Source organism: Phascolarctos cinereus, unplaced genomic scaffold (genome assembly GCF_003287225.1).
Source record: "Phascolarctos cinereus isolate Bilbo 61053 unplaced genomic scaffold, phaCin_HiC Scaffold_4;HRSCAF=312, whole genome shotgun sequence".
In the NCBI taxonomy this organism is placed as follows: Eukaryota; Metazoa; Chordata; class Mammalia; order Diprotodontia; family Phascolarctidae; genus Phascolarctos; species Phascolarctos cinereus.
In genome coordinates this window covers 367343639-367365023 of record NW_027555847.1, presented here as the reverse complement: position 1 = coordinate 367365023, position 21385 = coordinate 367343639, and the positions used below count along the sequence as shown (strand labels likewise).

General features: G+C 38.9%; 2 protein-coding genes across 2 annotated transcripts in view; both read left to right on the top strand.

Annotated features, from left to right (window-relative positions):
- Window positions 1-21385, top strand: part of RAB27B (RAB27B, member RAS oncogene family) — a 208441-nt gene that overhangs the window by 79088 nt on the left and 107968 nt on the right. Inside the window, exon 3 of the mRNA XM_020994436.2 lies at window positions 6308-6402. Coding sequence (XP_020850095.1) covers window positions 6398-6402 — 5 coding nt within the window. The 5' untranslated portion in view covers window positions 6308-6397. The remainder of the gene's footprint in view (window positions 1-6307; window positions 6403-21385) is intronic.
- Window positions 20549-21094, top strand: LOC110213915 (large ribosomal subunit protein eL14-like). The gene has a single exon (XM_078151939.1). It carries the CDS (start codon window positions 20549-20551, stop codon window positions 21077-21079), a length of 531 nt encoding a protein of 176 aa, XP_078008065.1. The 3' UTR covers window positions 21080-21094.

The window sequence follows — 21385 nt, the reverse complement described above, 5'->3', positions numbered from 1 at the left end:
AGGAGCATAAGAACAGCGTACAATTCTGTCCAGCCCAGGCCCATTGCAAGAGAGAGCACAGAGTGTTAGAGTGCAAAGAGACTTTAGAGGTCATCCATCTTGCCCAATCCCTTCATTTTATAGATGAATAGAATGAGGGCCAGAGAGGAATGACCTGCCCAAGGTTATATAGCTAGTTAGTAGTAAAATTGAGACTAGAAGCGGGGTTCCTAATATAATCCACTATACTGTGCTGCCTATAGGAGGTTATATATTTTTATAGTAGGTGCTTAATAAATATTTGTTGAATTAAACACCATATATAAGGTGCCATCAATTGTACTATTACAAGTGGGGGAGAAATATACTCTCTGTTATATACAGATGCCAGAAAGACCATGAGATATTAATACAAACACTCTGTGACCCATCTCTCATCCACCTTGGGAGGGGTTGGGGGGGGGACTGGGCTTATTGTTCAGTTAGAACCCTGTTCATCAGAAGGACCTGTTCCATTGATACATATGCTTTGTTAGAAACCTCATTACTAGAGGGAGGAATGCCAGAGGATGCATAGGGATGTGCTTGTTCCAGAATATCAGGGAGAGATTCTGGAATCTCATCATCCTGTAAAGATCACAACCCTGAAACTCACATCTCAGTACCCCATGCTCCTGGGCCACCCTCACCTCTGATTGGAGAGGGTGAAGAGTGGACATTGGAGAGGTCTCTAAGATGCCCCTTTTAAGGAGGACCTATGGCAGCCATCTCTTCATTTCTCCCCTGATGAACTTCTGCAGACTTCATGATACCTCAGTGCTGGATACTTTCCAAACCCCCTTTTCGCCTTTTTATGTTGTCTCCCAAATTAGATTAGGAGTACCTTGAGTGAAGAACTGTCTTTTATCTTTCTTTGTATCCTCAGCACTTAGCACATTGCCTGGCTCACTTAATAAATGTTTATTGGCAGAATGACTTCAGATAATGTAAAATATGCCAGAAAATATAGCATGTAGGTGTCTTGGGGTAGAAGTTGGGGAGGAAAGGAGTCAAATTAAGCCTAAGGGAAGGAGGAAGGGACCTGATCTGTGCCTATAGAGAAAAAAGAGAAGAATTTTGGTGGTGGGGGGCTAAAGCTGGGGATCTTAGACTTTTTTGTGTGTCATGGACCCCTGTGGCAGTTGGTAAAGCCTGTGCACCCTTTCTCTGCATGATGTTTATAAATAATTGAAGGCAATGTTAAATTCCGATCAGGAGTTAGTGAAAAAAAAATTTTCCCCACGAAAGTTTGTGGATCCCCTGACATCTATCCACATGCCTCTTAGATTAGAACTGGGCCTAGAGGGTGGAGATGACCTGGGCTACTGCAGATCAAATTCCAAGGAAGAAGCCATCAGTGTACACATGTTAACACAATAAACACCACCATTATGAGCTAGATCATTTGAGTTCTGGACCTGTGACTTAGAAACTATGAGACTTTGGGCAAGTCCTGTAACTTTTCTCAGTTTCCTCATCAGTAAAATGAAAAAAAAAACTACTACTTACCTTTCCCTGTTTACAAATAGGGATCAAATGGAATCACTTGGGAAGGTTGCTTTATAAACCAGAAAGTGCTCTGCAAATATAGGGAGACCCTTGGAATGCTGAGGATCTATGCATGCAGTGGATCTCGTTGGAAAATCTCATGCCTATTATAAAGTCGAGTAGAAGTGGATAGAATTACATATACAAAATGGATTACTCTTACAGTTTAGGTCCATCATTAGCCTATCTATGAGTCTGGTTCTTTTATATGAGGTGAAGCTATAAAATAATGTGACTGATTGTTTTTTAACCAACAGCAGTGAAACAAATATTTATGAATCACCTCCTCTGCGTCATATATTGGCTTCTGGGAATGATAACATGGATAAATATGACACAAATTTTTGCCTTCACACACCTTACAAAGAACATAAGGCGTGCACAGAAATTAATAAATAAATAGACAAACAAATAAATAAGGATTTGTTAAGTAGTTAAGAGAAGTGTAAAGTATCACAAAATCCAGTGAAGGAAGAATTCCTTCTGACTGGGGGATCAGACATGTCTTCATGGAGGAAGTGATATTTCAGCTATTTTGTGAACAATGGGTAGGACAGGAATAAGAAGAAATGGAGAAGAGGGCATTCCAAGCCTGTGCCAAATATGAGAAAATGCCATGGTACAGGAAGTTGAGAATGTACTGTGGGGATGGTGAGTAATTCAGGTCGATCAGAGTGTAGGATTTGTAAGGAGGAGGAGTATCAGATAAAGTTGCCTCTTTTTCATAATTTTCTTGCATCTCTCTCATTTCTTTTCCCAATTTTTCCTCTACCTCTCTTATTTGATTTTTAAAATCCTTTCTGGGGCCTTCCATGGCCTGGGACCAATTCATATTTTTCTTCAAGGCTTTGGATACATGAATTTTGACTTTGTTGTCTTCTTCTAAGTTTGTGTTTTGATCTTCCCTGTCACCATAGTAACTTTCTATAGTCAGGATCTTTTTCTGCTGTTTGCTCATTTTGCAGCCTGTCTCTTGACTTTTAATTCTATGCTAAAATGGGGCTCTGCTTCCCAAGTGGAGGGGGTACTGTCCTAAGCTCCACGTTTTTTTGTGCAGCTGTTGTCAGAGATAATTCTGGGGACTTGTAAGTTTTCAGTTCTTCCAAGGTGGTATGATCTAGGGAGAGATCTGCTTACTACTCTCCTGTACTGTGCACTGGTCTGTGTGACCACAAGCACTCATTTTCACCCTGCTCCCCTGCAGCTACAAGATCTGTTGTGCTAATGCTCTTCCTTGCACTGGGACTAAGACCCAGGACTGCAACCAGCTCCAAGTATGGGCAATGCAACAGAGTCCTTCCCCATTGCCAGCAAAGGGACTCCTGTAATCTGCTTCTTACCAGTTGTCCAACTCTTTTACTGTCTGTGGACCAAGAGGTTGGAAAGCACCATTACCACCATTGATTCAGTTTGCCCCCAAGGCCTGCTCCTGGTTTGCTGGCCTGGTCTATGCTGGAATGCACTCTACTCTCACCCTGGTGCAACAGACCTTTCCTGCCCACCTTCTAAGTTGTCTTGGGCTGGAAAGTTGTCTCACTGCATATTTTCGTGGTTTCTGTGACTTTAGAATTTGTTTTGAGGCTTTATTTAAAGGCATTTGGAAAGATTGGGGGAGAGCTCAGCATGTGTCTGCGTTTTCTCCATCATCATGGCTCTGCCTCTGAGATAAAGTTGCAAAGAGAGGTTGCCTAAATTTTTAACATTAGTTAGCATATAATTTTTTTTAATGTTCTAAAGAGAACAGAGGGAAGGACAGAAAGAATCACAGACGAGAAGGACAGGGTATAAGATTACATGCTAATTCATTTTATATTTTAAAAGAAAAGCAAACTGAATAATAGAGATTTATAGCTTCTTGTGAAGATAGCTTGCTGGCTAAAACAGTGGGTCTGGAGTCAAGAGTCAAGAGGATCCAAGTTTGCCTCAGTTTCCTCATTTGTAAAGTAAGCTAGTGAAGGCAATGGCAAACTACTCCAGTATCTTTGCCAAGAAAACCCCAAATAGGGAAACAAAGAGTCACACATGTCTGAAAATGACTTAAGTTCAGAATTTAAAAACTATAAAAACAATTAGCTTATTATACATTTGAACTTGTCTTTAGAGGTAGCGTCATAGAATGGATAAAGAGTTAGCCAAGAGCAGGAAGATCTGGGTTGACATCCTACCTCTGACACATGCTGGCTGTGTGAGTTTGAACAAGTTACTTAGGATCTCATTGCCCCAGGCAATTCTCTGAGAATTGGTGGAGGGCATTTCTTCACCTGAAGTTTTCTGCACCAATAAAATCACAAGTATGGATTTTTTAAAAAATTGTTTTCTTACTTATGACCCTTTAGATTAGTGAGTATGTCTCTAATTTAAAGATAGAAGAAAACAAAATACCTTCATTTTTTATTCTTGATAACATTTGAGAATGAAAAATAGTGGAAGATCCTGTCTTGAAGTAATAAATCCCATTTCATGGCAGAGATCAATGGGGTAGGTTGTCAAGAAGACTTGGTGCATGTGGTAGTGGAAGACCTGGGTTTGACTCATGTTTTGTTTTGCCGCTTTCTACCTGTGTGACCTTGGACAACTGCCTAACTTCTCTGGACTTCAGGTTCTACAAAATGTTGAGTTTGGACTAATGGTCCCTTCCAGATCTAAATCTGTGGTCTCTTCCTAGGATTGTAAGGATGTGATTCTGTTGGTATCACTTGTATGCAGAAACCCCCTTCACTTAATTGCTTTCCCATAGTCTTTATAATAAATAAAATATAGCACAGCCACTTTGCTTATTTTTCTGTAATTCACAACAGTGAGGAGCATTCAGCACAAGTTATAGACCTGAAATTTCTCAATAGCATTTGAGTAATTATTGTTTTTTTTTAATTTAAATTGCCTTTTAGAAGAGTGAAGCAGTAATTGTTGTTTCTGACTAGATAGCTCAAAATAATGACTTTTATCCTTTTCCAAATTAATATAAATTAGGTGGTGCTGAAAAATTGGGGAAAGTAATTATCTCAACTATATTGGTGGGAAAGCTCAATGGATCCTCACAGAGGATAAAAAAAGGTTTACTTCCCTAATACTTTAATAAAAGCATTGCCCTGCTTTTTATTCATTGCTACTCATGCTTTTCTCCTCTAAACAGATTTTTAGGGGCCTCGGGAAAACAATTAGCCTCTATTTAAAAGTTACTATTATTCTCAAGGGACCTTATTTGCAAGTTTGTTCATTGGTATTTTTGCTAGATAACCACAGTCATCTCCACAGTGAAAAATGCTGCATGAAGTTTGTTCATAATAATCAAGTCCCAGTCAAAATCCCACCTTCTACAAGAAGCCTTGGGATGCCCCTTAAAGCTGGTGTCATCCCTCCACTGATTATCTACAGTGTACTTTCTCTCTCTCTCTCTGCATATATGTGTGTATATATATATATACATATATATATATATACATATATATGTATATATATATGTATATATATATATGTATGTATACACACACACATATCTTGCATGCACATAATTTTTTGCATGTTGTCTGCCATTAAACTGCAAGCACCTTGACAGTGAGGAGTAGTTGGTTTTTTTTTTTACTTTTGTTTTCTAATTTCTTAGTAGGTGCCTAATAATAAATGCTTATTGACTGGCCTTTTGCTGCTTCTGGCACAGACTATTCCATCTCCCACCTTGGTGCCTTTGCTTAGGCTACCCAGGGGTAGGGAACTTGCAGCCTCGAGGCCACATGGGGCCTTCTAGGTTCTTCAGTGCAGCCTTTTAACTGAGTCCGAGTTTTACGTAACACATTTTTTTTATTGAGGGTATTTTTTTATGTGAAGTTTGGATTCAGTCAGAGGGCTGCACTTGAGGACCTAGAGGGCCACATGTGGCCTTGAGGCCGCAGGTTCCCCACCCCTGGGCTGCTTCCATCCCCTCACCCCATGCCTGAACCATATTCCCTCATCATCTCTATCTCATAGTATCCCTAGTTTCCTTCATATCTCAGCTCAAGTGCCACATTCTACTTAAAGCCTTTCCCAATTCCCCTAAAATGTTAATGCCTCATTACAAAATTACTTTGTATTTACTATGTAAACAATGTGTAGATGTCTCCCCTGGGACAATCTAAGCTCCTTGAAGGCAGGAACTATTTGTTTTCTTTCATTGCATCTTCAGTGTCTGGCACAAAGTAAGTGCTTTATAACTGCTTATCGATTGATTGAATGCCATGCTTTTTTCCAGAGATTTTTTTGAGGGAAAAATCTCTTTCCTGTGTAGTTTGAATGGGGTCCTGTGCTCAGAATAATTCTCCAGGTCATTTCTAAGGCCAGGGAGTCTTTGTTCAGATCAATGCTCATCCCCTCCATTAAGCAGACAGTGGTTAAACCACCCTTCCCAGGACCTATGTTAGTGTCCATTTTAGTTAAGGATATCTTCCAGCATGGAAAAGATGGGATAAGTGGTAAGTCATTGTTGGTGAGGCTCTGGCTCTACCAAATGCTCATCGTTAGACCTTCGTTTCACAGGCACTGTGGTGTGTGGTAGCAGATGGACATCCAGGAGGGTGCCAAGAGGAAGAGTTCCCAGCAGTTTTAGGGATGTTCAAGGCATGTGTTCTTTGCAAAGACTCGGCAACAAAATATGGCCATGTTAGCCTGAAGAGCTGTGTTTATTTCTTTTGGCTTCTAGTTTCCCCTTGATTGTGCTGTGTTGTAAATCTGATTTCTTTTCCAATTTTTTCCCTCTGCCATTTAGGCTTCTCATCTGTCGTTCCAATTAGAAACCAAAGTGCAACAGACGAGATGCATTTTCCAAAATAAGACAACCACGTTTTACAACCATGAAATGGGGTAAGTGAGCAACACGGTACTTGGAGAGAGGTAGGTTATTAGTTGTCCACCAGCACTGCATCCTCTCTTCACATTTTCTAATGGCCAAGGGGTGTTCACTTAGAGCCTTCCTGTGTCACCTTTACAGATTCAAACACTATGTCCTTTATTCTTGGGGGCCATCTCCAATCATCCTGTATCTTGCCATTGGACCCAGATGGCTCCAGAAGAGAAAGTGAGGCTGGTGATTTTACACAGCCTTTCCTCACTTAAATCCAATTAATTGCAAGTCATGACATCTCCTTCCCCATGTCATGGTCCTTTTTGGGAATGAAGGACAAAAAACAACAACCACCTTTATTCCCAACAAACTCTACTCAAATGAGATAGAATTTGTAAAGCACTTAGTACAGTGCCTAGCACATAGTAGTTGCTTAATAAATGCTTATTCCCCTCCCTCACTGTGAGCATTTCATGTTTAATAATCACTAATCCTGAATGACAAAATTTTCCCTTGAGTTTGACTTTCTTTTTATTGTTTGCCACTGGACTAATGGATGCTTTTTTTATTTACTATGTGCAACCTTCAGGCATTTCAATATGTGGTAGTGGCCTGGGCAGTGGAACTCACTTTTACTGATTGAAAAAAAAAATTAAAGTGTCATAGATTTTGAGCTGTACTGGACCTTAGAAGTCCATGTTCTTCAGTTTACAGAGGAAGCAACGGAGGCCCAGAGAAAATTTCGTATACTAGGAGCATATATTTATACTTGGAATGAATTTTCAAGGCCAGCTAGTATAATCTCCTCACTTTACAGATGAGGAAACTGAGGTTCAGAGAAGTTGTAACTTCCTTAAGGTCGTAGTGAATAAGTGGCAGAGTCATGATTCAAACCCAAGTCTTCTGATTCCAAATCCAATGTTCTTTCCTTTGTATTATGTGCCCTCTTTAGAGGATTATTTATTCTTTTGGCCATTAGAAGAATACTAAGTACCGTGGGAATGGTGGGCCTGATGAACTGAAGCACATTCACCAACATGATGCATTTGTTCCTTTCCTGTTTTTGTTGTCCAGTCGTTTTTTAGTCACGTCTGACTCTCTGTGACCCTATTTGGGGTTTTCTTGGCAAAGGTACTGGAGGGGTTTGCCATTTCCTTCTCCTGCTTATTTTACATATGAGGAAACCAAGGCAAACAGTTAAGTGACTTGCCCAGGGTCACACAGCTATTAATTGTCTGAGGCTAGATTTGAACTTAGGAAGATGAGTCTTCCTAACTCCAGGCCCAGCACTCTGCCCCTCCTTTCCTATAAGTCAAATGAAAACCAATATGTATAAAAGGATGTTCTCCATCTAGATAGGATGTAATGACCCATTGGAAGGAATAGCAATGATCCCTTTATTCTGATTAATATAATTTGCAAGTCATGGGGGTTCCATCACACAACCAAAGCACAAACTCCTCTGTTTTGTTTTTAGTTTGGGTGCCCACATCCTGTGCTTTGTATAGAGTCATAGTTCCTACAAAATGCTGGCTGTCCATGTAGATAAGCGCAGTGGTCAGCCACAGGTCAAGCACAGGAAACATTGCATAGCTGGCAAATGACTCATCGACTTAACAGGAAATTTATTACCTCTTGGGGAGTTGAAGGGTATTTGAAATGCTGGCAAATGCTTGTGGTTGGTATGTGTGATATTGACTAGAACAGCTACTGTTTGTGTGTGTGTGTGTGTGTGTGTGTGTGTGTGTGCACACATTTCTATTTCTTTGTGCTTTGTTAGTCGCTTTTACCTGAAATGCATATTCGAATTTGGCTAAGCCTTATCTAGAAAGGGAAAAGGTGCAAGAATTTTTGTTCCTCTTGAGCCCTGTGAATCCTAGCACTTGACTGGATTTCTGACAACTTAAACTGTGCCAGACTCAAAAATTATAATTAAGCAAATTGTCACAGTGAAATCTTTCAAAATATTGCCGCTTGAATTCAATCTCTTCCTCTTTCCTGTAAGGCCCAAATATCTGATGTCAAAATATAGGCCTCATTTCATTCAATCCAGTGGAATATTTCTAACCTCCACACATGACCTTGGTGCATGGCTGGGAAAGGTGATGAGGAATGATTCTCTGCCACAGCTGAACAGGAGGCAGTGTGCATGGGACATCTCTTCCCAATACTGCTAAACCAAAGGAACTAAGGTACAGTAGGCAGACGCAGCAATTGGCAGGGCCCACCAAATATAACTCACGGCATTATATTGACTTGATGCTCTTTAACCCAGATCTTCTGAAGCTATATCTGTATTTATATCTATAGCTGTACAAACAAATATATGCATATCTAACCTATATGTCTACATATATTTTATTTATACGTGTGTATGTGTGTGTAATTTAAAATTTTAAATGAGTTTCTTTTCTTTTCTTTTTGGCCACTATCATAGTATCAGATGAGGTTTCTGTCAGAATGTCAAGGTATATAGTTTAATGCCCTAGAAAACTGCCTGAGGTTCAAAGAGATCGAGAATCTTAGATCTAAAGTTGGAAGAACATCTCAGAGAACATCTCATCTAATCTCTGCATTTTACAGATGAGGAAACTGTGGCCTAGTTGGCAAAGGCACTTGCCCAAGGTCACAAGGTAAATAAGTGACAGTGGTGGATCTGAATCCATGACCTCTGACCTATCTGTACAAGGACAATAATATAGGGTATCTATTCTTTTCTTTTTCAAAAATTCTTTTTTTATTCATTAAATATTTCCCAACTACATGTAAAAAATTTTAACAATCATTTTTTTAAAATTGTAAGTTCCATTGTGGAAGTGAATTTTGAAAACTAAAAATAAATTTAGAGAAAAAAAGAGAAAAAAGAAATTAGAGAAACATGGAAAAAATTATCTATCTATGTATCTATCTATCATATCTGGATATGAGAAAAGTTCATGCCCATAAAGCAAGAGAAAGAATGAAATAAATAAATGTGATTACATAAATTTTTTTTTTAATTGTGAGTTCCAAATTCTTTCCCTCCCTCTGTCTCCTCTGCACTCCTTGAGAAGGAAAGCACTTTGATATTGATTATACATGTGAAGTCATGCAAAACACACCATATTAACCATGTTGTAAAAGAAAACACAAACAAAATATAACAATAAAAATAAAGAGAAAAAACATATGCTTCAATATGCAGTCAGAGTTCAACTGTTTTCTTTCTGGATGTATAAGGCTTTTTTCTTCGTGAGTCCTTTGGAATTGTTTTGGATCATTGTATTGATTAGAGTAACTGTTTTCACTGTTAATCATCTATATAAGATTGCTATTACTGTGTACAATGTTCTCCTGGTTCTGTTCACTTCATATTACTGCATATAAATCTTCCTAGTTTTTTCTGAAATCATACTACTTGTCATTTCTTCATGCACACACACACATACACACGCACACACATACACATACATACATACATATAAATATACATATATATGTAGTATTCCATCAAAATCAGACTACAACTTATTCAGCCATTCCCCAATTGATGGGCAATTCTTTGTAACCACAAAAAGAGCTGTTATAAATATTTTTAAACAAATACATCCTTTAACCTTTTCTTTGATCTCTTTGGGATCCAGACCTAGAAGTGGTATTTCTGGATCAGAGTTATGTAGTTTTGTAGTTCTTTGGGCATAGTTCCAAATTCTTCACCAAAATAGTTGAATTAGTTCACAATTGCACCAACAGTGTATTAATGTCCCAATTTTTCCACATTCCCTCCAGTATTTGTCATTTTCCTTTTCTGTCATGTTAGCCAATCTTATAGGTGTGAGAGTGATAGCTAAGAGTTGTTCTAATATGCATTCTTCTAGTTATTTAGACCATTTTTTTTTTCATCTGACTATTGATAGCTTTGATTTCTTCTTCTGAAAATTGCCTGTTCGGATCCTTTGACCTTTGATCAATTGGAAAATAGCTCTTGTTTTTACAAATTTGGTTCATTTCCCTATTTATTTTAGAAATGAGGCTTTTATCAGAGAAACTTGCTATAATCCCCTCCTTCCCCCAGTTTTCTGTTTTCCTTCTAATCCTGGCTGCATTAGTTTTATTTGTGTAAAAGTTTTTTAATTTCATGTAATCAAAATTATCCATTTTACATTCGGTGATTCTCTTTATCTTTTGTTTTGGTCATAACTTCTTCCCTTATCCATTGATCTGACAGTTACATTTTTCCATGTTCCCCTAATTTACATATGATATCACCCTTTATGTACAAATCATTTATCAATTTTAACTGTATCATGGTATATGGTGTGAGATGTTGGTCTATGCCTAGTTTCCATCAAACTGCTTTCCAGTTTTCCCAACAATTTTTGTCAGATGGTGAGTTCTCACCCCCAAGGCTTATTTTAACTCTGTGTGGATCTGTTTCAAGTGTGTTTCTTATAACCAACACTGTTAAATTCTCCTCCATAGAATTCTAATCCATTCTCCTATCTACTTCTGCTTTATGGGTAAGTTCATCCTATTCACATTCACAGTTATGATTATTAACTGTGCATTTCCCTTCATCCTATTTTCTTTGTTTATCTTTCTCTCTCTTTTTTAATCCTGTCCCTCCTTTGAAATCTGTTTTGTTTCTGATCACTACCTTATTTTTATCTGCTCTTGCTTTTATCATCCCTCCCTCTTTTTTCTTTTCATCTTCCCCTTCTATTTCTCTGTTGTGTAAGATAGATTTCTATTACCAATTTGGTATCTATATGTATTTTCCTTCTTTGAATCAATTTAGATGTAAGTTTCAAGCATTACCTATGACCCCTCCACCATTTCCCCCTCCACTCAAAAAATTCTTCTTTATGTACCTCTAATAAGTGAGTTAATTTCCCAAATTTTCCTTATGCTTCTCCCTTCTCCTTGGGGATCTGTCTTTCTTACCTATCCTTTTTTTCACATCATCCCAACATAATTGAATCATTCCTACACCCTCTTTCTATGTAGAATCCTTCTAACTGCCCTAATAATGATAAAGTTTTTAGAAGATATATGTATTATCTTCCCACATATAGAGGCAAAATGTTTAACCTTCTTGAGACTTTCATGATTTCTGTTCCATGTTTATACCCTTTTATGCTTCCTTGAGTCTTGTATTTGAAAGTCAGATTTTCTGTTCACCTTTGGTACTTTAATCAGGAATCCTTGAAAGTCCTCTGTTTCATTAAATATTATCCTTTTGTCTCTTGAAAAATTATATTTAGTTTTGCTGGGTAGGTTATTCTTGTTTGTAATTCTAGCTCTTTTGCCTTTTGGAATATCATATTCCAAGCCCTCTGCTCCTTTAATAAGGTAACTGCTAAATTTTATGTGATCATGCCTGTGGCTCCACAGTATTTGAATGGTTTCTTCTGGATGCTTGAAGTATTTTCTCTTTGACCTGGGAGCTTTGGAATTTAGCTATAATATTCCTGAGAGTTTTCATTTTGCGATCCCTTTCCAGTGGTGATTGATGGGTTCTTTCAATTTTTATGTTATGCTTTGGGTCTAAGATATCTGGGTAGTTTTCCTTGACAATTTCTTGAAATATGATGTCTAGGCTTTTTCTTTGACCATGCTTTTCAGCGAATGCAATAATTCTTAAATTATCTCTCCTCATTTAATTCAGTTGTTCAGCTCCAGTTCAGTCATTTTTCCTATGAGACATTTCACATTTTCTTCTAGGTTTTTTTTCATTCTTTTGACTTTGTTTTATTGTTTCTTGATGTCTCATGGAGTCATTAGCTTCCACTTAACCCAATTATAATTTCTTAAGGAATTATTTTCTTCCATGAGCTTTTAAGCATCTTTTTCTATTTGGCTAATTCTAGTTCTTAAGGAGGTTTTTTCATCAGTGAATTTTTGTACCTTTTTTTCCTATTTGGCCAATTCTGGTTTTTAAGGTAATTTTTCTTCAGTGTTTTTAATGCGTCTTTTACCAAGCTGTTAATTGTCTTTTCATAATTTTCTTCCTTTTCATTCAATTCTTTGCCTAAGTTTTCCTTTACCACTCTTATTTTACTTTGAAAATCATTTTTTCAACTCTTCTGGGAATTCTTGTTGGACTTATGTCCAATTCGCATCTTTTCCTTTAAGGCTTTACTTTGTCTCATTGTCTTCTTCTGAGTTTGTATCTTGATCTTCCCTGTCACCATAATAACTTTTTATGGTAAGGTTATTTTTTGTTGTTTGTTCATTTTTTCCCACTCTATTTCTTGATTTAAAATTTTATGTTAATGTTGGGCTCAGTTCCTGGCATGGGCAGTAGTGGGGATATTATCTCAAGCTTCAGGCTTTTTCACACTGATGTTTTCAGAATTTGTTCTGGGGGTTTGGAAGTTTTAGGTGCTTCCAAGGTGGTGTGATATAGGGGGAGGTGCGGCCACTGATCTCCTGATTTGCATTCTGGTCCTTACCCAGGAAGGGCCCCAGATCCGTTCACATTTCAATAGATACTGTTCTTCAGGATCTCTGCTACCTTTGGACTGGAAGTAATACTGCCTGTCTGGGCTTCCACCTCTTCTTGTCTAAGTGTTCCTCCCTGCCCTAGAACTATGATGCAGAAGTGGGTATGGACAATGAGTTTCCAAACAGTTGTCCCCCAGATTTACTATTCCCTGTAGACTGGAAGTGCTCCTCCCTGGCTTTGAACTATGACCCTGAAGTGGATATAGGTAATGGAGTTGCCAAACAGCATCTGGGGTGCCCTGTAGTTTCTTTCTGATCAATTGCCAGGTCTCTTTACTGTCTCTGGCTTAGGAGCTCCCAAACCTGCTGCTGCTTCTGTCACTACCACCTAGTCCCACCACTGGCATTTCATCCACATAGGCTCTGGGTTCCTATGTTACAAATCTCTCTTTCTGACCTCTTAAGTTGCCTTAGGCTGGAAGAATATCTCACTGTGACCTTTTATTGGCTCTGCCACTCCAAATTCTATTTGAGGGGTTATTTTAAAGTTGTTTGGAGGGAAACATGGAGAGGGCTCAGCTGAGTGCCTTCTCTACTCCAGCATCTTGTCTCTGCCCCCTTAGGGTTTCTATTCTTTGAGATATTTAGGCATGAGTATGAGTCCTATGAAGTCATGCCTGTGAATTGAATTTGATTGTGTTTACCATGAACATATTGTGAAGCAAGGATAAATTTTCCCAGAAGTTTCCCAGAAGATTAAGGGAATAATTGTTAGATACTACTAAACTCTGACTTTGCATTGTCAGTTTTAGGGCATGCAGAACATGATCTCAGAGAAAAGTGATCAAGATCTCTGAGAGAATTTATTTTCCATAAAATGCTCCAGGAGTCAGAAGACCAGGATTGGATCTCTCATTCAAACACTTACTAGCTATGTAACCTTGAGCATTGATATGTTGGGGTGACTGATACTCTATAAATATGAATTGTTATTATTTCACCAAGCTAGTCTTCACTAATGCCCTTTATATGGAGGCAGATGCTCAAGGATTAAGAACCTCCTGGTTTTTGCTATTTAATGAAGCTCAGGCAGGAAAAGAAATAATCTAGGTATTATTCAATCAAACAAAATGGAAAAATCTTTATTGACTACCTCCTGGGTGCTCAGCCATGTGGGAAAAGCTATGGATTTGACACATTGTTGTTTATCCTTTGTTCTTAGAGAGAACCAAGACATCAGGAAGGTGATACTGTGACTTGCAAGTGAATTAGATTTAAGTGAGGGAGGACTGGGCAAGGTCACCAGCCTCACTTTCTCTGGAGTCATCTGGGTCCACTTGGAAGATGTAGATCAGGATGGCTGAAGATGGCCCCCATGGGTGTGACACAACAGAACACAAGGCTTGGAATGGCTCCTGCTCTCAAAACTTTATAATCTAGTTGGAGAGACAAAGTGAACACACAAAAAACAATGTGGGGTTCCTCATGGTAGATGGGTAAGGGCTAAACTGTGTGACATTCATTTTGTTTATGGGAAACTTTGAGAAGATAAGAAGTACTGTGGGCCAGAGTATTCTGGAAAATATTTTTAGAGGAAGTGATACAGTATTTAAGTTGGTACTAAAAGGACGCATACCAGGATTTAGATACAGGTAGACTGGAGAATGGGGGTGAGGGAAGAAACAACCTGAGCAAAAGTATAAAGGTGATATTTAACCTGTCTTAAGAAGACAGGGAATAAATAGCCTGTTCTGGTCTTAACTGAGGTTTCCTGTTAGGGAATAAGTAGTGTGGGATAATGTTGGATGAGTAGGGCGAGGCCATCCTGTGAAAATCAGGCAGAGAAATTTAGGTCTAGTGCAATAAGTGATAAGGGGACATTATAGATTTTGAAGCAGATGGCTAACATGTTGAAATCATGGCTTAAGGATGATCAGTTGGAGAGCAGTATGAAGAATGGATTGGCCAGGGGAGGGAATAGAATTAAGCAAGCCAGCCAAGAGGGTTTTGGAATAGTTTAGCAATGAGGTGAAGGGAGCTTGAAGTAAGGAGGTGCCAGTGCAAATGAGTAAAAAGGGGGTGAATGTAATAGACATTTCAAAGAAAAATAGGGAGAGCGAGATGATAAATCAAAGGTGGATTTTAGCATTTCAAGACTTTTAAGAGGAGAAAAAGAACGTGTGCCTGGCCCGGGGAAGAAGAAGATTTGGATTAAATCTTATACTTTAAAATCATTTAGCTGAAAAGATATATAATTTGTCACTATCCACCTACATTATCAATCTGAAATGAGTTGAGGGAGTTAGGAAACATGATTCATTAAAGTCATGCTTTATAAGCATTAGTGACTAGCGAAATAAAGTGGGACAAAAATTCAATGAAATTAGAGTTCTTTGTTTATACTACCTTATTAATAACATTCACTGCAAGTCAGAAAAAGTCCCTACATATCCATAAATTAATGCCTTGGTCATCTGCTTAAAATTGGGAACATGAAGTTGTTACAAGCATGCATCATTAATGGAGGATTGAATTAATTTTGAATTTCTGAACTTGAATGGGCTTTGATTACCTTTAATAATAATGACTACCTGACTACTATATGTCAGGCACTGTGCTAATCACTTCACAAATATTATCTCATTTCATTCTTATAACAGCCCTGGGAAGTAAGTGCCATTATTACTCCTGTTTTACAGTTGAAGAAACTGAGGCAAACAAAGGGAAAGTGACTTACCTGTAGTTACACAGCTAATAAGAGTCTGAGACTAGATTTGAAGCCAGGTCTTCCTGACTCTAGGGCCAGCAGTCTCTTCACTGTGCTACTATTTTTGGGGGGGGGGGCGGGGCTCTGTAAAGCTAACTTGTTCTTTCTGTACTTGTACTATGGTCTGCTGCTCTGTTCCTGGGTGTTTCTCTTTATGAGCAGTGTTGTTACTAATAGACTAAACTCCAGGTGTTTTCTCAGTACTGAGATCCAGTCTACAATATTGAAGTGATTGTCTGGAGATATGACATATGGCAGTAGTGAAAGGAAAAACGATAAATAGCTAGCTATATGTTTGGTGCTCCCCACCCTCATAGTGACCACATTGTCATTGACTAACTGAACATAACCTATCAAGTTAGTAAATACTTATTAACTACCTTCTTTGTGCAATGCATTGTGCTATAAGACATGTGATCTTAATTATAAAAGGGGCGTAGTTTCCACCCTCAGGGAGTTTACATTCTCTTAAGTAGAGAAACAGAAGACATAATGTATAGAGACAAGTAAGATATAAGCATAAGGACCTATGAGGTGAAAGTGATACTTTCTAGGAACATTTAAGGAAGCAGAGAACACATTCACCTATGTGATTCAGGGAAAGCTACATCGAGTCGGCATCTAAGCAGAGCCTTGAAGGAGAATAAGAATTCTGCACAGTAGAGATTAAGAGAGATTGTAGGCATAATTACTTTCTAATTAATTGGTTCTTTCCAAGTTAATTGCAGGCATGGGGTGACATGTGTAAATGCATGGGAGGCAAGAGAAGGCATGTTGGGTTTAAAGAGTGTGTCAACAAGCATTTATTCAGCACCTACCCTGTGCCAAGCACTGTGCTGAAAGCTGTCTCCATCAATAATCCTGTGGCATGAAAGGAAGTAATTTGTACAAAAGCCAGTAAGGTAGGTTGGAAACATTAGGAAGACCTTAAATGCTTGGCTAAGGAGCTTGCAATTTATCCTAGAGGTAGTAGGGAGCCCCTGAAGGTTTTTGAGCAGAAGAGTGATATAGTCAGACCTCTGCCTTAGAAAAATTATCTTGATAAGTATTTAAAGAATAGCTTGGAGAGAACCAATTAATTAGGAGGTAATTATAGTAGCCAACATGAGAGGCTGATGTGGTTATAATTTAGAATCCTGGCCCCTGAAAAGGTGAGCTGACTTTCTTGAGTCTTCCCCTGAGGGCTCATTTAGTACTTTGTTTTGTATATCTTACACATTGTTCTGATTGTCCATAAATGTCTAATCCCACTGCTATATTATAATCTCTACAGGGGAAAAGACCGTGTCTCATTGAAGCTTTGTAGCTACCCAAGTGTCTAGCACACTGTATTAAGTTAATAAATGTTTACCGTCTGGAACTAAAATACTCATTAGTTAATGTCATATGTAGAAATAACGAAATTCAGTACTATTGGTTAACTTTTAACAACAATAATATTGTTAGCTATGTGAATCATCTCCCAGCATCTCTTGTAATGAATGTTTCAGTGGGATTACTCTAGATATGTTGTTATGGCAGGGGATGGGGCCAAAGGGATTCTTCCCATTTTGTTACCATTAATTACTCAATCAGCAAGTATTTATTACTACTGTTGTTCAGTTGTTTTTCAATTATGTCTGACTCTTCTTGACTCCATTTGTGATTTTCTTGGCAAAGATGCTGGAGTGGTTTGCCATTTCCTTTTCCAGCTCATTTTACAGATGAGGAAACTGAGACAGAGTCATTTGATTTGCCTGGGGACACACAGTTAGCAAGTGTCAGATTTGAACTCAGGAAGAGGAAGGAAGGAAGAAAGGAAAGAAGGGAGGAAGGAGGGAGGGAAGGAAGGAAGGAAGGAGGGAGGGAGAGAAGAAGAAAAGACAAAAGAAATATGGCTCTTTCCTTCAAGAAGCTAACCTCCTAATGGAAGAAACAATAAGCAAAAAATTGAACATAAATGATAGATACAGTGTAAATGGAAAGTAATTTAAGAAAGGCCTTCGGAAGAAGGTGAGTCTTAAGCTGAGACTTGAAGGAAACCAGAGAAGCCAGAAGGTAGAAGTGAAGAGAAATAGAGAATTTTTTATTGTCCTAGTTGTGAATACCACATAGACAGAAAGTCTCCAGTGTGAGCACACTGTAACTTGCTGAGACCCAGAGGAATTTGTGTCCTAGAAGAAGTTCAGCCTAGACCAAGAATAACCTAACCAGTTGAACTTTTATGTACCATAAATATTTAATTGACTCTGCATTCACTGCTTGTTATTTAATTGTCCACGTGTTCTCTGTGCATTAACATGTACCACTGCAGGATGTTTTGAGTAGTTTGTACAGAGCCAAGTGAGCAATTGGAATTTTTTTTAAGCTAATGCATTTGATTATGTGGAGCTTTTCACAAATTAAATTCACCGTTTCGTTTCAACTTCCAGTTAGTCAGCTGAACTGAATGTGTATTACTTCTGAGGTGAATTTTCTAGACAAAACCCTCCAGACTGGCTGTCATAATCAAATTCACATTCTCCTTTAACTTTAGTATCATATTCTGTTCCTCATGCATACCCAAGAAAGAAAAGAAAAATAAATATGTGTATGTATACACACACGTATGTATGTATGTATATAGTATATATATCTATATACATCTGTGTATGTATACACAACACACATACACATATACACATGTGTGAAATAGTATGTATATCTATACATATATACATATACGTATTGGGATACCTGGTTTGCTTGCTTGCTGGTGGTCCCTTTTCCTATCACCTTTGGACTCTTGGCTGATTTTTTTGTACAATTATGGTGTAGAAGAAGTCACTTGCTATATTTTTTTCAATAGATATTTTGATCATTATTCAGTCTGTTGAAAATTTCAGCTTTTTTCTATAACAGGTGTGTAGAAGTTGGCAATCTGTCTTTTTGCCTAGACATATCCAAAATAGCACTTCAGCAGGACTCATCTTTTTATGTGTAGATATGTTCACTGTAAATAACATAGAAACAAGCAAAAGCTAATTGTCTTTGATTTCAACCCAGCAGAATGTTTTCAGTATAAACCCATTTCTATTTCTGTACCTAATTCTGCCTAATGGATGGTATTCATACCTTAATTTACTATTCATGGTTGAATATTTTAGTTGTGTTTTTGTAGGAGTGTGAAGAACAGAAAGAACACCAGTTCATCTGTGATGATGGAAGAAAGGAATAATGTATGACAAAACAGAAGGGTAAATGGGATTGAGGTTTTGAAATGCTTTATATGCCCAACAGAGGAGTTTATATTTGATCATAAAGGTATTTAGGTAGCTACTGGAATTTATTGAATAAGAGGTGACATGGTCAGACCTGTGCTTTAGGAAAATCCCTTTGGCAACTGAATGGATGACAAATTATTGAAAGGAGAGATATGAGGCAAGGCAACCAATTGGGAAGTTAATGCAACAGCACAGGCAGCAGATGATGAAGGACTGAATAAAGTGACTGAGAAGTAGAGAAAAGACAACGGATGAGAGAGATGTTGTGCCTATAGAAACAAGATGATCTTGCAGTTGCTTTTATATGTGGTGTGAGTTAAAGTAAGGAGCTGAGGGTAACAAAAGTTGCAAATCTGGATAACTTCAAGGATGGTAATTCCCTCAGTAGAAGTGGGGAAATTTGGGAAATGGGTGGGGTAGGGATGGGGGGGTCATAGGCAATAGGACAGATAATGTAATGAGATATGCAATACAGATTGCAAACCATCTGTGCCTTGCTCATCCTGTGCAACTCATTCTGACTCAGTGGAAATGAAGAGGGGATGGCACTCTTTCTCACTGGTCACTGCCCTGGCATGCCTAGCCTTCCTTCCAAGGGGTGACTTTTGAAGCTTCAAGGTGACCTGGGGACAGGAGGTAGATGGGGTGTGGTGATGTATGTACATATCTTCCCAGTAGCTACAGATGTGGGTGCTCAGACAGGGGGTAGGTTATAACAACCCTGAGGAGCTGATGCTTGGTATAGGAGGGGGAAAGCTGAGGAGTCACAGAGTAGTGAGAAGGAGGTATAATTGTATAGAAGACCAGTCCCACGATAGGCATTATGGAGAGGGTGGGATGTACCAGGGGTGTGCTAGAGCCAGTTCTCACTGGCTTACAAGAGTCCATTGTTAAATTTCCATCGTAATTCAATTAAATTTTATAGCTCAGAAATTAACAATTGCTACAAATTAGAGCTTAATTTGTCTTGTTAATTGTCTATACTTAAGAAAATGTTAAAAATGCAAATAAAACTTAGAAGTGCAATGCCCACCACACACACACACACACACACACACACACACACACACACACACACACCACACAGTTATTAAACATTTATCAGCATACAGCTGAATGTGACCCATCTTCTCATACCTGGTTTGATCAAACACCACTTGGTGTCATGCCATGGCTGCCTCAACTTTGAGACCACTGGATATAGAGAAAAATTGCTCTCTGGACTTGGTGCTTGGCTCATAATAACATTAGGCTCTCCTGGGTATTCTTTGCCCTTGCTTCAGGGCAGTTCTGGCAATTTGGGATCAGAGCAGTTTGTATTTTTGTGTTGGGCCAGAACGGATATTCTGATTGGTTTCCCATCTCCCTGAAGTCACTGGTGGTTGTTGTTCAATTGTTTTTCAGTCATGTCTGACTCTTTGTGACCCCATTTGGGGTTTTCTTGGGAAAGATACTGAAGTGGTTTGCTATTTTCTTCTCCAGCTTATTTTATAGAGGAGGAAACTGAGGCAAGCAGGGTTAAGTGACTTGCCCAAAGTCACACAGCTAGTAAGTGTCTGAGGCTACATTTGAACTCATGAAGATGAGTCTTCCTACTCTAGGCCTGACACTCTACCCGCAGCACCACCTACCTACCACTTTGAGGTCAATAGCAGGGATGTACAAATCAGCTTGGAAATTGGAAGTTTCAGATCCTCTGCAGGCCCTTCCTTCTCGTTCGGTGCTGCCAACATGGTATTCAAGTGCTATGTGGAAATTGGCGGGGTGGCCTACATTTCCTTTGGGCCACATGCCAGCAAGCTGGTAGCTATTGTAGATGTTATTGATCAGAACAGGGCTTTGGTTGATGGCCCATGCAGTGGTGTGAGGAGGCAGGCCATGCCATTTAAATGTATGCAACTTACAGACTTCTTGCTCAAGTTCCCACACAGTCCTCATCAGAAGTATGTCTGGGCTGCTTGGGAAAAAGAAAATATCAATACAAAATGGAAAGCCACAAGACGGGCCAAGAAGATTGAAGCCAGAGAAAGGAAAGCTAAGATGACAGATTTTGACCATTACAAAGTCATGCAGGCCAAGAAAATGAGAAACCGAATTGTTAAGCATGAAGTAAAGAAGCTCCAGAAGGCATCCACCCAGAAGGGGTCGCCTAAGAAGGGGGCTGCCCAGAAGGCGCAGACTGCAAACGTCTTTGCCAAGAAGATCCCCTTGAAGAAGGCTGAGGGTCAGAAAGCCTCCGGCCAGAAGGCCCCAGCCAAGTAGGGACCCGCCCAGAAGGGACCTGCTCAGAAAACAGCTGCTTCAAAGGCCAAAAAATAAGAGGCTGCCAGAAAGCAAATAAAGGTTTTGCTACACTCCTAAGAAAGAAAAAAAAAAGAAAGACACTGGAAGTTTCAAACCTGGAACAGCAAATCCCATATGTAGGGGATTCCAGAAAAAAGAGGTAGATCAGAAAGGAAGCTAAGGAATAAATAACCTGTAGGACAATGAGATACTAGGCCAGAACAGGTCCAGAGCTGTTTCAGTCAGGGAGAGAACCGTTCAAGACAGAAGGTCAATTCCTCTATA